At 40.7% G+C, this 20,329-nt stretch overlaps 1 protein-coding gene across 5 annotated transcripts in view; it reads left to right on the top strand.

Annotated features, from left to right (window-relative positions):
• LOC124134281 (cytosolic 10-formyltetrahydrofolate dehydrogenase-like) overlaps nucleotides 1-20,329 on the top strand; it is a 57,337-nt gene that overhangs the window by 31,126 nt on the left and 5,882 nt on the right. For all 5 annotated transcript variants that reach the window (XM_046499026.2, XM_046499033.2, XM_046499018.2 and 2 more), the window contains exons 15-24: nucleotides 2,807-2,877; nucleotides 3,713-3,818; nucleotides 4,918-5,005; nucleotides 10,569-10,662; nucleotides 11,397-11,496; nucleotides 13,302-13,400; nucleotides 14,127-14,292; nucleotides 16,637-16,742; nucleotides 17,589-17,788; nucleotides 20,027-20,104. In XM_046499026.2, coding sequence (XP_046354982.2) covers nucleotides 2,807-2,877; nucleotides 3,713-3,818; nucleotides 4,918-5,005; nucleotides 10,569-10,662; nucleotides 11,397-11,496; nucleotides 13,302-13,400; nucleotides 14,127-14,292; nucleotides 16,637-16,742; nucleotides 17,589-17,788; nucleotides 20,027-20,085 — 1,089 coding nt within the window. In that variant the 3' untranslated portion in view covers nucleotides 20,086-20,104. The remainder of the gene's footprint in view (nucleotides 1-2,806; nucleotides 2,878-3,712; nucleotides 3,819-4,917; nucleotides 5,006-10,568; nucleotides 10,663-11,396; nucleotides 11,497-13,301; nucleotides 13,401-14,126; nucleotides 14,293-16,636; nucleotides 16,743-17,588; nucleotides 17,789-20,026; nucleotides 20,105-20,329) is intronic.

Raw genomic sequence — 20,329 nt, 5'->3', positions numbered from 1 at the left:
TGCTGTAGTATCAGTAAAGACAGAGTTGACTTATGGACTTTATAAAGAATAAAATAATAAAATTGATATTTATGAGTTAACTCAATAAGTGATAGTGTCCCTGTCTTCTCTTGTTTCTTGTTCAGGAGAGCCAGGTGACTAAGTGCCGTTAATTAGGAGATAAACATAATGCTAGGTTACCTGTAGATTTAACAGGGTTAAATTTAACATTTGAAACCTCATGCTACACGTTTAGTTCCAAATTCAATTTACCGCAGTTAAATCTACAGGTAACCTAGCTCTACATTGAAAACACAGTATGTTTATCTCCATTCTACCATGACTGAATAAAACTCGAACTCTTTGGTGTTAGCAAATATACTGAGTGAAGCGGCATTGGTTGAGTCCAGTGTTTTGAGTGCGTTATCGACCAGAATTTATGGAATCACCGACAACAGCCTGTAAACAAAATATGGTACTCTATATGCTCAAGCAGTTTGTTTACACCATAATACTTCACACAAACTTATGACTGGCACTGAAAGTATGTAGCACGCCAACTTTGTAAGCTAACACAAGGTGGGCACCCCTAAAGAAAACTAAGCAAGCCTTGCAAAGATTTCGTTCTACAATGCCCAACACTATCATAGCGTCATATCACTCATGGTGGCGCAAAAGTTATGATGTCACCGTCGTACAAAGAAAAGCACCAAATAGCAAGCTCTCTGTTGACTAGGTTCCCTGCATGAAAATATTGCCACACATCCTTTGAATATTGTAGTGACAGCAACTTTGCATTTCGAAGCCTGTAAGTGTACATAAATTATTGAAATATGCCAACCGACAATGACTGCAAAGGAAGTACTATTCTAAATATATCAGCTGCTGTGATGATGCGGACATCAAATCTTCAGTTTCAAACAGACAGGGTTTATCGTGATTTGTTACCTCTGATTGACCAATCAAAACTGAGTATTTACCACATACCTGGTTCCTGCCTGGTTGGATGTCCATTCTATAGCATTGCAGTACTTCTCTATTCATATGCTCTAGTGGAATAAGGGACAATAGTGGTATAGCTATAGTATAAATAAAGATGAGATTTCTTTTATCAAGAATCCATTATGAATCAATATTGAAGATATGTGTTTGATATATAGTTAAATACAGGGTCAGGTTCTGAGGTAAGCTATGTGTTGAAAAGTGTGCGTGCATGCATGATACGTAACCTCCACATTTAAGGGGACAGGTCAGACCAAGAGTTGTCTGCCCCTGTAGGGTGTGGAGGAACAACATGGCGTCATGACAAGATGTGCAACAGCTCTGATTCCAGAATGATCAGAGTTTAAATCTTTCATGAGACAAGTCATTTCATTAACACACCGGACAAGGGACAGAAATATCATGAATGTTTCATAGCTGTCTCTGTTGTCATGTCGCACAAAACTTTATCACCTGAATGATTTAAGTAACATGCAATATACGCCCTGTACCTTATTCAGTAGAGCACAAATATAATGAACACGGATGGAGCAGACAAACGGACACAACGAACTGTTACAAAATCCCCGATTTATCTCTTCTATATTATCATATAAAATGAACATATATAACAAACTCTCTACAGCGAACTAATGTATAGCGAACAAATATCTGATCTTCGACAAGCCCAAATGCCAGTAATTAGTGACGATTAATGCAAACTGATAAATCTCACTCAGTGTCAAATGTCATTGACAATTTGCTAAGCGAAATCAGCGGTGAATCAACACAATCACAGCGAATCAACACAATCAGACGTGTTGAACTTGTTAATCTTACCTGTTACTGGAATAATCTTCACTGTAAGACAAACATAAATTTCACGAGATTGTGGCAAGGTGTCAGTTCACTTGCACATGCTCTTATGCCGGGCAATACTGATGTCTCAGATCCCTTGTAGTTCGTTATATCCATGTTCTAATGTAAAAGTAAACTTAGCATGTTTAAACATAGGTGGGGCTTGTAGACAACTTATTAAGGCACCATTCTATAATTAGTACTGTTAATAGGGATATTTTCAAATAGAAAACCATGTGCGGAGGTCAGGTTAGACAAGGTCTCTAGCAACCTATGTTTGTTGTATGAGGTTAATTAATGGATCGGGTGGTTAGACTCAGGGACTTGGATGGTAGTGTGTTAACATGCCTCGATTGTGTGGGCCTTTGCTCACAATATCACACGATTGTCTGGTCAGACTTGATTATTTACTGACTGCTGTCATATGTCTGGAATAATGCTGAGTGCAGTGTTAAATAATTACTTAAATAACAAACGAATATATTTACTTGACAACATAACACAGATATGATTATCATTAGTGCAGTTTCATGAACAGCAATGAATCATGTTATTTAATGTTACTGTTATGACATTATTTGAATTTATCTCATTTATAACATTATAATATATAAACAAATATATAAAATACACGTTTTCGATAGACTTTATATTCTGCTGTAAGAGTATGACTGACTGCCTATCCTGCGCCATGGTTGGCCATTGCATGTCAATCCTCTGTTTGTTTGTTTTTGGGTTTGGGAGCCAGGCGTCTCCCAACATGAATATTTTAGGAGCTAAACCTAATTTTTTAGGAGCCAGCAGATATCTTAAACAGATATTGTCACCAGCTCTGTTGACTTTTAGGTTGCCAAGTGGCGAGCAATAGATAAATGTAGGTCTCCAATTATAGATTAAAGTCGCATTTGGCCACAATAATGGTCGCTTCTAACAGAGCTGCATGTATGACCTGTGTCAGCTGCACATGAAACTGTGTCGTATCCCCCAGGGCCTCACGATCCCAATCAACCACGCCCGACCCAGCAAGAATCTCACCTACACCAAGAGGGAGCCCATTGGGTGAGTTGACCTTGTACAACACTAGAAATACAATTACAAATGATAGTTTGGATTTGATTGGCTAACCTAGCAATGTTTTAGGTGTTTGTTTCCGTAAACAGAATGTTGTTTTTTTAGGTCACATCCATTACCTGACTACTGTTTCCTAATTGACTGATAATGGAATAGGCGGCTTGTGTCGCAATTTTGTGTTGAATGATATCACTTATTTTGTATTGTTGTCTACAGTTTCTTTGGGTTTTTTATTAATAAAGCAGTCTGTGAAGTGATTATTGTTGATAAATGTTTTATGCATTTATGGAGTTATAAATGGCTGAGGATCAATTCTTACCCATGTCTGACTGTCTTCATGGTCTACTGGATAAAGTCTCTGCCAGGAGAGCTCAAGGTCGGGGGTTCGATCCCCAGCCATATCATACCTAAAGATAAGAGATGGTACTTGTTGTTTCCCTGCCTGGCACGGCATTAAAGGGATAAAACAAGGACTGCTTGGCTCAGAGACAGTATACTGCATCCGAGTTGGGCATGGTATCTCAGTGGCATGGTATCTCAATGGCATGGTATCTCAGTGGGCTTGCACAATAAATCCAGGGAATGTCTAGACTAGTACAAGCAGCCACACCAACATGCATACATGTCACTATAAGTGCAATAATCTTCAACGCGATGTAAACCTCTATTTCTTCTCAACTTTCCCATGTCCCATGGAGCCATGCTGAGTTTGTGAGTCTCGGCATGGATTTATGTGTGGGTCTCATGCTTGGTGCCATGCTGTTGTATGTTTCTAAAACCTCATTCATTCACTCACTCACTCACTGTCTGACTTTGTGTACAGTGTGTGTGGCATTGTGGTGCCGTGGAACTACCCCCTGATGATGCTGGCATGGAAGATGGCTGCCTGTCTAGCTGCAGGGAACACAGTGGTGCTGAAACCTGCCCAGGTGAGCTTCATTAGATAAATGCCAGGTGCATGTCATTAGGTGCACTGCCCATGCAGGTGAGCGTCATTAACTTTTTTCTATCACAGGTGCATGTAATTAATGCATGGGTGAGTGTCATTAATTATGCTGCACAGGAAAGTGTTCTTAATAATACTGCACAGGTGAGTGTCATTCATTATGCTGCACAGGTAAGTGTTATTAATTATACTGCACAGGTGAGTGTCATTAATTATGCTTCACAGGTGAGTGTCATTAATTATGCTGCACAGGTGCATGTCATTAATTATGCTGCACGGGTGAGTGTCATTAATTATGCTGCACAGGTAAGTGTTATTAATTATACTGCACAGGTGAGTGTCATTACGTTTGCTGCACAGGTAAATGTCATTACGTTTGCTGCACAGGTGAGTGTTTTAATAATGCTGTACAGGTAAGTGTCATTAATTATGCTGTACAGATGGATGTCATTAGATGTACTGCAAGCTCAGTGAGCTATTTTGATCAATGCCACAGTCAGCAATATTCCACCTATATCCTGGTAGCTTTTATCAAGTCTGGACCTGGTAATCCAGTGACAGAAGGGATGAACAGTGTTTAGTGCAATAGGGCAAACACCTAGGCTAACCATCCAATCATCCTTAGTCAGCCATGATGACATGCTTGAGATACTAGGTACCTACCGTATTCGACGTAAAAAGCGCCTAGGGCGCTCAAAATTAGAAATAGGGGGCTCTCATTAGAATATTTTTTTGGTGAAAAAAAACAAGAGTTGAAAGATAAATTGCGTGGTTTATGCTGACAGCCTGAAATGTTTATATACGACAGAAATATTTTTCGAAAATTAATTGCCCATAATTAAGGGTGCATATGACACATGAGAGCGTATTATATGCGAAAAAATGTCTTGTGTACATTGACCAATCGGAATGGATGCCAGTTTGGGATTGTTCACTAGCCAATATAGTAGCAAATGTCGCCGTGGGCGCTTATTAGAGTGGGGTGCTTATTGCGTCGAATACGGTATTTTTCACTGGAATCCTCACAGGGGCTCCCCAGGTGTGTGTCACCAGAGAACATCAAAGTATTGTTAAATTTGCAGGTGACACCTCTGACAGCGCTGAAGTTTGCGGAGCTGGTGGTAAAGGCGGGGTTCCCTCCTGGAGTCATCAACATCATCCCTGGTGCAGGTGGGTGCAGTCGTGTGTCTCAGGCATCTATACATGCAGTTCACCTCTGTAGCAGGACATCAGGAGGGGGCAGACATGTTGGATGTATCGGGAGTTGCCCAAAGTTGCTAAAAAATGTTTGGCTGAACTGTGGTTTGTAGAAGGGTGCAATCCCCAACATTTAGGTTATAGGGTCAGTGATAGGAAAGCTGAATGCTGCATGTCAAGAAATTCGTAACCTCCACGTTTAAGGGGACAGGTCAGACCAAGAGTTGTCTGCCCCTGTTTGGGTGTGGAGGAACAACATGGCGTCATGACAAGATGTGCAACAGCTCTGATTCCAGAATGATCAGAGTTTACATCTTTCATGAGACAAGTATTTATACACTGGACTAGTGAGAGAAATATCACAAATGCTTCATAGCAGTGTCTGTTGTCATGGGATCATATTTTGTCTGTCACACAACATATTACCTGAATGATTTAGTAACATGCAATATATAGATTTGAAAGAGGATCAAATGCAGTGATTTATCTAGACCTTCTCAGGGGCCAGGGGCGGTCGGGTAGCCTAGTGGTTAATAATAATACAATGTATTTATATATCTGTACCTTATACAGTTGAACACAGAAATAATGAACATGAATACAGACACAACAAACTGTTACAAAATCCCCTATTTATCTTCTCTATATTATCATATAAAATAAACATATATAACAAACTCTCCACAGCGAACTCAGCATATAGCAATATATGAGACAAGTCACACCTTTTTCTACACTGAAAACTGGAACAGTGCACAAATATCACAGATAGTTTATCGTTGATAGTTAATAGGAGAGTATGTTTCCTTCAAAATGAGCAGGCAATGTTCCAAGCATCATTTTCTGTAATTTGTAGAAGATGGTAACAGTATTGTAAGGGTATTCTGGTTATTATTTTGGATTTGAAAGAGGATCAAATGCAGGGATATATCTAGACCTTCTCAGGGGCCAATACTTGGTCCCAAATCTGCAGCAAATGTCAGTAATAATTCCCAAATTGGAATTACGAGTTTCCATATTCATGTTACTATAGTTATGACTAGGTACGAATTTCCATATTTATGTTACTTAAGTTATGACTAGGTACGAATTTCCATATTCATGTTACTATAGTTATGACTAGGTATGAATTTCCATATTCATGTTACTATAGTTGTGACTAGGTACGAATTTCCATATTCATGTTACTATAGTTGTGACTACGTACGAATTTCCATATTCATGTTACTATAGTTGTGACTAGGTACGAATTTCCATATTTATGTTACTTAAGTTATGACTAGGTACGAATTTCCATATTCATGTTACTATAGTTATGACTAGGTATGAATTTCCATATTCATGTTACTATAGTTGTGACTAGGTATGAATTTCCATATTCATGTTACTATAGTTGTGACTACGTACGAATTTCCATATTCATGTTACTATAGTTGTGACTAGGTACGAATTTCCATATTTATGTTACTTAAGTTATGACTAGGTACGAATTTCCATATTCATGTTACTATAGTTATGACTAGGTATGAATTTCCATATTCATGTTACTATAGTTGTGACTAGGTACGAATTTCCATATTCATGTTACTATAGTTGTGACTAGGTACGAATTTCCATATTCATGTTACTATAGTTATGACTAGGTATGAATTTCCATATTCATGTTACTATAGTTATGACTAAGTATGAATTTCCATATTCATGTTACTATAGTTATGACTAGGTACGAATATCCATATTCATGTTACTATAGTTATGACTAAGTATGAATTTCCATATTCATGTTACTATAGTTATGACTAGGTTTGAATTTCCATATTCATGTTACTACTTTTGTAGAAGGGTGCAATCCCCAACATTTAGGTTATAGGGTCAGTGATAGGACAGCTGAATGCTGCATGTCAAGAAATTCGTAACCTCCACGTTTAAGGGGACAGGTCAGACCAAGAGTTGTCTGCCCCTGTTTGGGTGTGGAGGAACAACATGGCGTCATGACAAGATGTGCAACAGCTCTGATTCCAGAATGATCAGAGTTTACATCTTTCATGAGACAAGTATTTACACACTGGATTAGTGACAGAAATATCACAGATGCTTCATAGCAGTGTCTGTTGTCATGGCATCATATTTTGTCTGTCACACAAAATATTACCTGAATGATTTAGTAACATGCAATATATAGATTTGAAAGAGGATCAAATGCAGTGATTTATCTAGACCTTCTCAGGGGCCAGGGGCGGTCGGGTAGCCTAGTGGTTAATAATAATACAATGTATTTATATATCTGTACCTTATACAGTTGAACACAGAAATAATGAACATGAATACAGACACAACAAACTGTTACAAAATCCCCTATTTATCTTCTCTATATTATCATATAAAATAAACATATATAACAAACTCTCCACAGCGAACTCAGCATATAGCAATATATGAGACAAGTCACACCTTTTTCTACACTGAAAACTGGAACAGTGCCCAAATATCACAGTGGTTTACCGTTGATAGTTAATAGGAGAGTATGTTTCCTTCAAAATGAGCAGGCAATGTTCCAAGCATCATTTTCTGTAATTTGTAGAAGATGGTAACGGTATTGTAAGGCTATTCTGGTTATTTTTTTGGATTTGAAAGAGGATCAAATGCAGGGATATATCTAGACCTTCTCAGGGGCCAATACTTGGTCCCAAATCTGCAGCAAATGTCAGTAATAATTCCCAAATTGGAATTACGAATTGCCATATTCATGTTACTATAGTTATGACTAGGTACAAATTTCCATATTCATGTTACTATAGTTGTGACTAGGTACGAATTTCCATATTCATGTTACTATAGTTATGACTAGGTATGAATTTCCATATTCATGTTACTATAGTTATGACTAGGTACGAGTTTCCATATTCATGTTACTATAGTTATGACTAGGTACAAATTTCCATATTCATGTTACTATAGTTATGACTAGGTACAAATTTCCATATTCATGTTACTATAGTTATGACTAGGTACAAATTTCCATATTCATGTTACTATAGTTATGACTAAGTATGAATTTCCATATTCATGTTACTATAGTTATGACTAAGTATGAATATCCATATTCATGTTACTATAGTTATGACTAAGTATGAATATCCATATTCATGTTACTATAGTTATGACTAAGTATGAATATCCATATTCATGTTACTATAGTTATGACTAAGTATGAATATCCATATTCATGTAACTATAGTTATGTCTAAGTATGAATATTCATATTCATGTTACTATAGTTATGACTAGGTACGAATTTCCATATTCATGTTACTATAGTTATGACTAGGTTTGAATTTCCATATTCATGTTACTACGTTTGTAGAAGGGTGCAATCCCCAACATTTAGGTTATAGGGTCAGTGATAGGACAGCTGAATGCTGTATGTCAAGAAATTTGTAACCTCCACGTTTAAGGGGACAGGTCAGACCAAGAGTTGTCTGCCCCTGTTTGGGTGTGGAGGAACAACATGGCGTCATGACAAGATGTGCAACAGCTCTGATTCCAGAATGATCAGAGTTTACATCTTTCATGAGACAAGTATTTACACACTGGATTAGTGACAGAATATCATGAATGCTTCATAGCAGTGTCTGTTGTCATGGGATCATATTTTGTCTGTCACACAAAATATTACCTGAATGATATAGTAACATGCAATATACACCCTGTACTTTATACAGTAGAACACAGAAATAATGAACACGGATTAAGACACAACGAACTGTTACAAAATCCATGATTTGTCTCCTCTATATTATCATATAAAATGTACATATATAACAAACTCTCAACAGCGAACTCAGCATATAGCAATATATCTGATCATGACACAAGTCACGACTTTTTCTGCACTGAAAACTGGAACAGTGCACAAATATCACAGATAGTTTATCGTTGATAGTTAATAGGAGAGTAGGGGGCACGGGTGGCCCAGTCGTCTAAGGCGCCGCGATTCGCTGTGCAGAGTTGCATCCCTTGGGCACGCCAGAAACCTATAATTGTTGGTTCGAATTCTGGTTCGCCCAGATTATGTTTCTAGGTTTGTCAGCACCATACCTGTGCTTGTGGGTTTCACCGAAGTGGTAAACGTTTGAGACCTGCATCACTTGGGGCTTTCCTCCCACATTAAGCTGACACGCCGTGATATAACTGGAATACTGTTAAAAGCGGTGTTAAACCCACATCACTCACTCACTCACTCACTCACTAATAGGAGAGTATGTTTCCTTCAAATTGAGCAGGCAATGTTCCAAGCATCATTTTGTATTATTCTCTGTAATTTGTAGAAGATGGTAACAGTATTGTAAGGGTATTCTGGTTATAATAATAGATTTGAAAGAGGATCAAATGCAGGGATATATCTAGACCTTCTCAGGGGCCAATACTTGGTCCCAAATCTGCAGCAAATGTCAGTAATAATTCCCAAATTGGAACTACCAGTTTCCATATTCATGTTACTATAGTTATGACTAGGTATGAATTTCCATATTCATGTTACTATAGTTATGACTAGGTATGAATTTCCATATTCATGTTACTATAGTTATGACTAGGTACGAATTTCCATATTCATGTTACTATAGTTATGACTATGTACGAATTTCCATATTCATGTTACTATAGTTATGACTAGGTACAAATTTCCATATTCATGTTACTATAGTTATGACTAGGTACGAATTTCCATGTTCATGTTACTATAGTTATGACTAGGTACGAGTTTCCATATTCATGTTACTATAGTTATGACTACGTACGAATTTCCATATTCATGTTACTATAGTTATGACTAGGTACGAGTTTCCATGTTCATGTTACTATAGTTATGACTAGGTACGAATTTCCATATTCATGTTACTATAGTTATGACTAGGTACGAGTTTCCATGTTCATGTTACTATAGTTATGACTAGGTACGAATTTCCATATTCATGTTACTATAGTTATGACTAGGTACGAGTTTCCATGTTCATGTTACTATAGTTATGACTAGGTACGAGTTTCCCTATTCAAATTACTATAGTTATGATGAGGTACGAATTTCCATATTCATGTTACTATAGTTATGACTAGGTACGAATTTCCATATTCATGTTATTATAGTTATGACTAGGACTTGGACAGGTAACTCGGGTACTCGGGTGGGTACTTACTAGGACCCAGGTACCCACAGGACCAACCGGACCCATGGTTAGTCACGTGATATATTGTTTAATGACAATAATTATCAAGAACTCCATGGTTACAGTCCAACTCCATGGTTACACTAAATGTTTGAATAAAGCAACTTCAGTTAGTGCATGGCCAGATTGTTTTGTGCGTGTATCTAAATACATTTTGCTAAGGCTACGGTCCAACTATTCCCAATCAGATATTTTGTACTCGTTTATTGAGACCTACAGTGGGTACCGGGTAGGGTCAGGTAATAGGGAGTTGGTAGTAAATTTGGACTCAAATTGGTGTTAAACTCAACTCACTCACTCTTCTCCCCTAGGTTCCAAGGTGGGGCAGGCCTTGTCAGACCATCCCGATGTCAGGAAGCTTGGCTTCACAGGATCCACACCCATCGGCAAGACCATCATGGCCAGGTGAGCTGGGACACTGTAGACACTTGCAGACATGCATGTAGAGTTTAGATCTCTTCATTGAATTCTGGAGAGTTGTGAGGTAGCCTTGTGGTTAAGGCATTCACTCACCAAGCTGATGGTCTTGCTTTGTTACTCAACATGGGTACAACATTCAAGCCCCTTTTTCTTGTGTTCCCTGCCATGATACTGCTGCTAAAACAGGAATAAAACCATACTCACTCACTCACTCATTCACTCATTGAATTCCTGGTAAGCCCCTTTTTCTTGTGTATGCTACCATGATACTGCTGCTAAAACTAGAATAAAACCTCACTCACTCACTCACTCACTCACTCACTCACTCACTCATTGAATTCCTGGTAAGCCCCTTTTTATTGTGTCCCCTGCCATGATACTGCGGCTTAAACCGCTAAAACCGGAATAAAACCATACTCACTCACTCACCCACTCATTGAATTCCTCCCTTGTGCCATGATGGTATGTATCCATGCCACTAGGATCAACCAATGGTTTGTCTGGTCCAGAATCTGTTACATGCTGGCTGCAGTGAGATAGCTGTATAGCTCCCTCATGAACATCATAACACAACATTCAATCACTCTTTGTTCACTGACTGTGAATGCCAAGCTGTCGTACACATTTTCTAAAGCCACGGCCACATGCCTGCTGCAAGTGCATCATTGATGTAAGACAGGTCGTACAGAGATACCACTGTAGTTTGACTCTGTTGACAGTTGTGCCAATGCGAACCTCAAGAAGGTGTCCCTGGAGCTGGGAGGCAAGTCCCCCCTCATCATCTTCAGTGACTGTGACATGGACAAGGCCGTCAGGATGGTAGGATACTCACCTTTTACAGTTGTTGGAGTGTGGGTTGGACAAGTTGGGAATCTCACCCGAGTGTCTTTGCATATCAAATATAACAAGGCAATAAAAGTGTCAAACTGTGAGGTTTGATCTCACCAGAGCGTTACCTCCTGTGGAAGCCAGTTTGGGATGATAAATATGATTTTTCAGAAAGTCTGCAATATCAAGACCAGTATAAAATATATCACATGCCCCACAGACAATAGACTGTCAGATAACTATACATTTGTTTTAAACAATTTCACTGTTCTAAGACCTTTGTGTTGTCATTATTCCACCTGTTTCTTCTCCTTTTTATCTGCTGGGTTTGAAAAATGGGGGGATATAGGGATCAGCACGTCCGTCTGTTCGCCATCCATTTGCCGTTTCTGGAGCAGAACTCCTGAGCCGTTGAGTATTTATTGTTGAAAGTTGCTATTCAGATCAGTCTTGTCATGAACTGGTCCCTTTTGATGGTTTCGGATATTTATTTTAATTGTTTTGGGTTTTTTCATGAATATGTTTACTTAAAATGAGGCTAATGCTCGTTTCCAGAGAAGAACGCCATTGAATACTTCTTGATGAAACTTGCTATACAGATGAGTCTAATGGTGATCTGGTGCCTTTTGATGATTTGTGATATTGAAAAATAGTGTACAGCATTATTTGTTTCTTCACTGAACTGAATGTATCTAATGGCAACAAACCAGAAGTTGCACCAGACCAGGGAGATGTGTCATCTCCTGATGACGCTTAAATTGTTATGTTTTCATGACAAAAGTTTGACTATAATAAAAATGATACTGGTGCTTCTTGCCGGAGCAGAGCTCCAAAACCATTGAGTATTTCTTTATGAAACTTGTTATACAGATCACTGTAGTGGTGACCTGGTGCCTTTTGATGATTTGGGATTTTTGTTTTTCTTATTCATTTGTTTGTTTTCATGACAAGTTGGATTTACACTAAAAATGAGGGTAGTGCTCAAATCCAAAGCAGAACTCCAAAACCGTTGAATATTTCTTGATGAATATTGCAATACAGATCAGTCTAGTGGTGAAAAATCTTGTGACTGAAAAATACTAAACAGCATTTTTCTTCACTGAACTGAACGTATCCAATGGCAATGAACCAAAAGTGGGGTATAAGTGTCCAAACTCGGATATGTCATCTCCCTAAGACTCTTGTTTGGCAAAGGTAAACAACATAACATGTTCCACTGGTCTGTTGAACCACCTTGACCACATTGCAAGTACTATTACTGTTGGATCAACTCCCAGCATAGTCAGCTGTGAAGATTCCGGGGTAGAATAGGTCTTCAGCGACCCATACTTGCCGTAAAAGGTGACTATGCTTGTGGTAAAAGACGATTAACGGGATCGGGTGGTCAGACTCGCTGACTTGGTTGATGCATGCCATCTATCCCAATTGCGTGGATCGATGCTCATAATATTAATCACTGGATTGTCTGGTCCAGACTCGATTATTTACAGACCGCCGTCATATAGCTGGAATATTGCTGAGTGCGGCGTAAAACAACAAGCAAACCAACCAACCAACCCAGCATAGTCCTGACTCTGGAATCTTGACTGCAGGAGTGCTGCCTAGACTGGTAGCCAATGCATGTCATGCATGGTATTGAGGCTTTTTCCATGCCCTCTCTGATTGATAGTTTGCAAACTAAATTTATTGTGTTTTGATCATATGTTTAATACTTACTGATGTGTTTATGAGTTGGAAAGATCATTTTACATTACAAAGCTATGCTATTATATAATTGGACACTTTTATGTTTCTAGGGATTGAGCTCCGTGTTCTTCAACAAGGGAGAGAACTGCATTGCAGCTGGGCGGCTGTTTGTAGAGGAGTCCATACACGACGAGTATGTCCGCCGAGTGGTGAGTTGAGCAAGATGCCGATAAAGTTCGGCCTTGAAAAATGTATATGTTTGAAGGTGCAGGATCTTGTCAATACAGAAAATATCTTGTAGATGTTAAGTGAGAGACAAAGCTGCATCAGATAGATAAATATTTTACTTTATATTCACTGGAATAGTTTGTATTCGGACAAAACATGAACACCACAAATCTATCTCTGAAACAGGGCAGGGGTGGCCCAGTGGTTGAAGTGTTGGCTTGTCATGCAAAATACCCTGGTTTGATTCCTGAAAGGGGTACAGTGTGAAAAGCCTCAGTGTTGGCATGGGTACGGGTGGCATCGAAGGAGCCTCAATTTGCTGTGCAGGATTGTGTTTCTTGGACATGCCAGAAACCTATTAGCATGGGGTCAGTTCACACCCTGAACATGTTTCCAGGTTTGTAAGTGCCATACCTGTGGGTTTCACCAAAGTGGTAATTAAACATCTAAGACCTGCATCATTTTGTGCTATCCTCCTACATTGAGCTAACACTCTGCGATATAACTGAAATTGGGTTCAAATGATGATATTGCTAGATTACTGCTTAAAGAAGTATAAAACTGTACCCTTTGGGGCTTTCCTCCCACATTAAGCTAACATGCCGTGATATAACTGGAAAACTGTTGAAAGCGGGGTTGAACCCCACTCACTCACTCACACTCACTGTTTTGTAGAAAGAAACCTTGAGGTAATCTTCTGTTGGCAGGTTGAAGAAATCAAGAAGATGAAGATAGGTGACCCGCTGAACAGATCTACCGACCACGGGCCTCAGAATCACCGGGCTCATTTCAACAAGCTGCTGGAGTACATCGACCATGGTGTGAAGGAAGGAGCCAAGCTGGTGTACGGAGGCAAGCAAGTAGACAGGCCAGGTGGGTTGTGTGGTGGAGATTATAGGGGCCAGGTGGGTTGTGTAGTGGAGATTATAGGGGCCAGGTGGGTTGTGTGGTGATTATAGGGCCCAGATGGATTGTGTGGTGATTATAGGGGCCAGGTGGGTTGTGGTGATTGTATTTACCAGGTGGGTTGTGTGGTGGAGATAGGGGCCAGGTGGGTTGTGTGGTGATTATAGGGGCCAGGTGGGTTATGTGGTGGAGATAGGGGCCAGGTGGGTTGTGTGGTGATTATAGGGGCCAGGTGGGTTGTGTGGTGATTATAGGGCCCAGGTGGATTTTGTGGTGATTATAGGGCCCAGATGGATTGTGTGGTGATTATAGGGGCCAGGTGGGTTGTGGTGATTGTATTTACCAGGTGGGTTGTGTGGTGGAGATAGGGGCCAGGTGGGTTGTGTGGTGGAGATAGGGGCCAGGTGGGTTGTGTGGTGGAGATAGGGGCCAGGTGGGTTGTGTGGTGATTATAGGGGCCAAGTGGGTTGTGTGGTGATTATAGGGACCAGGTGGGTTGTGTGGTGATTATAGGGACCAAGTGGGTTGTGTGGTGGAGATAGGGGCCAAGTGGGTTGTGTGGTGGAGATAGGGGCCAGGTGGGTTGTGTGGTGATTATAGGGGCCAAGTGGGTTGTGTGGTGGAGATAGGGGCCAGGTGGGTTGTGTGGTGATTATAGGGGCCAAGTGGGTTGTGTGGTGGAGATAGGGGCCAGGTGGGTTGTGTGGTGGAGATAGGGGCCAGGTGGGTTGTGTGGTGGAGATAGGGGCCAGGTGGGTTGTGTGGTGATTATAGGGGCCAGGTGGGTTGTGTGGTGATTATAGGGGCCAGGTGGGTTGTGTGGTGGAGATAGGGGCCAGGTGGGTTGTGTGGTGGAGATAGGGGCCAGGTGGGTTGTGTGGTGATTATAGGGGCCAAGTGGGTTGTGTGGTGGAAATAGGGGCCAGGTGGGTTGTGTGGTGATTATAGGGGCCAGGTGGGTTGTGTGGTGGAGATAGGGGCCAGGTGGGTTGTGTGGTGGAGATAGGGGCCAGGTGGGTTGTGTGGTGGAGATAGGGGCCAGGTGGGTTGTGTGGTGATTATAGGGGCCAAGTGGGTTGTGTGGTGATTATAGGGGCCAGGTGGGTTGTGTGGTGATTATAGGGACCAGGTGGGTTGTGTGGTGGAGATAGGGGCCAGGTGGGTTGTGTGGTGGAGATAGGGACCAGGTGGGTTGTGGGTGGAGATAGGGGCCAGGTGGGTTGTGTGGTGATTATAGGGACCAAGTGGGTTGTGTGGTGATTATAGGGGCCAGGTGGGTTGTGTGGTGATTATAGGGACCAGGTGGGTTGTGTGGTGGAGATAGGGGCCAGGTGGGTTGTGTGGTGGAGATAGGGACCAGGTGGGTTGTGTGATGGAGAAAGGGGCCATGTGGGATGTGTGGTGATTATAGGGGCCAAGTGGGTTGTGTGGTGATTATAGGGGCCAAGTGGGTTGTGTGGTGGAGATAGGGGCCAGGTGGGTTGTGTGGTGGAGATAGGGGCCAGGTGGGTTGTGTGGTGGAGATAGGGGCCAGGTGGGTTGTGTGGTGGAGATAGGGGCCAGGTGGGTTGTGTGGTGATTATAGGGGCCAAGTGGGTTGTGTGGTGATTATAGGGGCCAGGTGGGTTGTGTATGATTATAGGGGCCAAGTGGGTTGTGTGGTGGAGATAGGGGCCAGGTGGGTTGTGTGGTGGAGGTAGGGCCAGGTGGGTTGTGTAGTGGAGAAAGGGGCCAGGTGGGTTGTGTGGTGGAGATAGGGGCCAGGTGGGTTGTGTGGTGAGTATAGGGGCCAGGTGGGTTGTGTGGTGATTATAGGGACCAGGTGGGTTGTGTGGTGGAGATAGGGGCCAGGTGGGTTGTGTGGTGGAGATAGGGGCCAGGTGGGTTGTGTGGTGGAGATAGGGGCCAGGTGGGATGTGTGGTGATTATAGGGGCCAGGTGGTTTGTGTGGTGATTATAGGGGCCAGGTGGGTTGTGTGGTACTTGTTTGAGCAATATTTTTGTAGATTTCAACACAGTACAAAATGGCAGTTCTGTATTGCCTCACACAATCTTGAATGGCAAAATATGATCGTAAAATGAGTAGAAATTAAGCACTGACAAAAAAGATGAAATTATATTTTCTGAGATAATCTGAATTTGCAAGAGGAATGTCATTTACAGACCCATCGTCATGTTTGCCAGAAATGTGAGTTTTATCGCAAATTAACTTAAATGATTCACTTTTTTGTAACGGCAGTGCTGTTTTTGATTTACAAAACTGTCAGCAATATTCCGGACACTGAAGTTGAGTGACTGTGTGATGTTACAGGCCTGTTCCTGGAGCCGACAGTGTTCACGGGGGTCGAAGATCACATGTTCGTAGCTGAAGAAGAATCATTCGGCCCGATTATGATCATCTCCACCTTTCCTGATGGGTCAGTATCAGTTTCAGTTTCAGTATCAGTATTATGCCTCAAAGTGAGATTGACCAATCAGAGAGCAGAACTACTAACCCAATATGAACCCATATACCGTAAAAATCCAAGATGGTTGTTACTGACCTAATATGAGACTGTTTACTGTCAGTAACAGCCATTTTGGATTTTCCAACACCCACCTCACATGACAATTCTGGTACAGAAATTTGTTATTTGACACTGTTTTGTGTTTTATATAATTAATTTTGATGTGCAAGGACATTATTATTGGTCTATATCACGTTCGTGACTTAATTTTAACTGTAATCTTTATCAATAATCAACAAGGTTTGGCCTCTGAGGTTTGAAGAGTAGTCTCCCTTTGACCATTAACATCAACGGTTGTAAGTTATGTGTCAGGTTTTCATTTTGACATGACATGTGTGATATGGATACCAGATAGTGTAAACTTTTCGTCATAATAAATTTGTTATGGTGTCTTTAGTTGCCGTATATGGTGTCATATTAGGTTAGCAAAAAAATATATGTATTTTTCTGCTAACCTAATACGACACCATATAAGTGTAAAGTGTATCAAACACACTTCAAAGTTTTCTGATGGGTTGTTATCAATATACACTGTATCAGACTATATCAATACCAGCCTCATGCGTTCTGATATTTTATGTTCTCAGCTCCCTGGGGAGTATCCAACAATACCACATTCCTTATTGAAGTGTCCCCCATCTTCCCTGAGGTGTGCTTCAAACCGATGGTTATGGCTTTGAATCCCAGATTTGTATTTCTTGGTTTTCTTTGCACCAAACCTGTGCTCACTCACTCACTCACTCATCCGTCTTCCAGGGACGTAGAAGGCGTGATCCGGCGCGCCAATGACACAGAGTATGGCTTGGCTTCGGGCGTCTTTACCAGGGACATTAACAAGGCTCTTCACGTCGCTGACAGCATCCAGGCGGGCACTGTCTTTGTCAACACCTACAACAAGACTGATGTTGCCGCTCCCTTTGGTGGATTCAAGCAGTCTGGATTTGGGAAAGATTTGGGTAATATGTTCCCTCTAATATCTTGTTAATGTAACTCTGCAGATTTGTCATAGCTGCTAAATTGAGCATGCTTCTTTCAAGAAGAACTTGCCTTCTTTCTTTTCAGACACATGAATATTGTACAATTTGATTACTCCTTGGTAGTCACCAAATGTGAACTTCTTTGAGGGGCATTTAGAAGTTCAAGTACTAAGTAAGGCTACCATATGTGGATAAACATCACTTGCTTGCTAACGGTGTTAGAACCTACACCAAAACGTCGCTCCTAATTGTAAAAAGAAGTTGTTCATCCATATGTCTAATCCTTTCTCTAAATGTGAGTTAAGGGGAAGTAACTCTTTTAGCCCTATGGTCACATAGACATCAAGCTCCACACAGTGATATCCCGTTTGTACATCTCTCTATACTATGGCTGCTGACAGTCAAAGCTCCTCACTGTGATTGGCAGCCTACAACCATGCCTGGAGTTGAACTTGTAACTGACTGATATTTTCTTTACAAACTGAGATGACAGTCGGCCGAATAATCTTCCCCCATCAAATTTTTGGTTTTTCTATTTTAGTTTCTATTTCATTTCCACTATCATGGTATTTGTATAGTGAGAATGTATTGTGAAAGTTAAGTTTGCAGCAATAAGAGCAGGAAGGTAATGACGGTGTCGCAGTTTGGGAAGGAGTTGGGACTGTTCAGCATTACTTGTTCACTATCAATTTATGAAATTTGCAAAATGTACGTAATAGCTATTGGCGATTTCATCTGTGGATTATATATTATTTATCATCTACACTGTAGATATCGCTGCAATGAAATTACATCACAATGCTTTGCAGACCGTTGTGAAGTCACTGGTTACCATGACGTCACAATCAAATGACATCACTAATGGCTCTGCTACTGAAGCTGTTAGCAGTACTTTTTACACTGAAGTCACTGCTAATTACTGTCAACTAATTGAAAAAGTTGGAAGAATGATGTTGGATGATAAATAAAATCTCACCCTTGTGTCTTTTGATATCAAAACTCGTTGATTATATTGTTATATGTAAAGATCATGGAGTTTATGAAGAACGATAAACCTTGAACATTCATTTGAAAACTTATGATCGGAAATAGTAACATGCATAACTTTTTAAATAATGACAACATTGGGTATAATAATAACTTTATTGATCATTTATAACAACAATGGCTGTAGTTGTGGCAACATCCAAACTTTCGGGAAGTTGTAATATATCGGACCGTCATTCAGGCGATGTTTCTGACAGATCATGATCTGAAAAATACAATCATGAAAGCGTATCCAGTTGATAAGCCGACCCCTGTCTACAGAATAATTTTTCTGGTCCTTAAAATTCGGGTTATCTGCAGACATATACGGCACCAGTGTCATTATGCTTCTTTAACAATATTCTGCTTTTCCACCACCTTCGACGCTCACTTTATAGCTATTAAAGATATACTGTTACATGCTGGGCACAATGGTAAAACCCCTGTGACTTGGCATTTAATTCAACTTGTCTTTCTGACATGGCACGGGTGTCCCAGTGGTCTAAGTCTCTGCAGTTTGCTGTGCAGAGTTGCTTCCCTTAGGCGCACCAGACACCTGTGATCACGGTTTGAATACCGGGTCACCCTGATTATCTGACTAGGTTTTCAGCGCTTTACCCATGATCGCGTGTTTCACCAAAGTAGTAAACATCTGATGCTTGCATCACTTACGTTTTTCCTCTCACATTAAGCTGACATTCCATGATTTAACTGAGAGCATAAAACCCAACTCACTCACTCACCCTTTATAACAACTTATATGACAAGAGATTAGGTCTTCAGCAACCCATGTTTGCCATAAAAAGGCGACTATGCTTGTCGTAAGAGGTGACTAACGGCATCGTGTGGACACGCTCGCTGACTTGATGCATATCATCGTATCCCAATTACATGGATCGATACTCATGATGTCAATTACTGGATTGTCTGGTCCAGTTACCGACCGCCATCATATAGCTGGAATATTGCAGAGTGTAGCGTTAAACAACAAACAAAATCATTCTGTTGTTCTGTCCTGATACAAAGTAGATGTGTGTATAATGAAAACAACAGTATAGCCTACTCCTCCCACATGTTTTCATGGATATCTTTAGCTCAAATATCTCTACATATCGTCTCCAAATGTATATTATTTGAGAGACTGTGTATCTGACTTCCATGACAATTTACTTATGACACTGTGTGTTGCAGGTCAGGAGGCTCTCAATGAATACCTCAAGACGAAGGCTGTGACAGTGGAGTACCACTAAGGCACCCTGGGAATGATTGGTGTGTACTGCTGTTAACATATTTCTCCCATGGGCTTAGGATTAGCCTCCAGCAACTTATGCTGGTCGTAAAAGATCATTTCAGGGATCGGTTGGATGGTGACTTGGTTGATTGTGTGTCATTGTACCCCCATGTTGTGGATTGTTCACAATATCGATCACAGGATTGTCTGGTCTGGACAATCTTATTTACTTGGCACTGTTATACAGCTGGATTACTGCTTAG

This window comes from Haliotis rufescens, unplaced genomic scaffold (genome assembly GCF_023055435.1).
Source record: "Haliotis rufescens isolate VD_foot unplaced genomic scaffold, xgHalRufe1.0.p SCAF_16, whole genome shotgun sequence".
NCBI lineage: Eukaryota > Metazoa > Mollusca > Gastropoda > Lepetellida > Haliotidae > Haliotis > Haliotis rufescens.
This window is presented reverse-complemented; position numbering and strand designations above follow the sequence as displayed.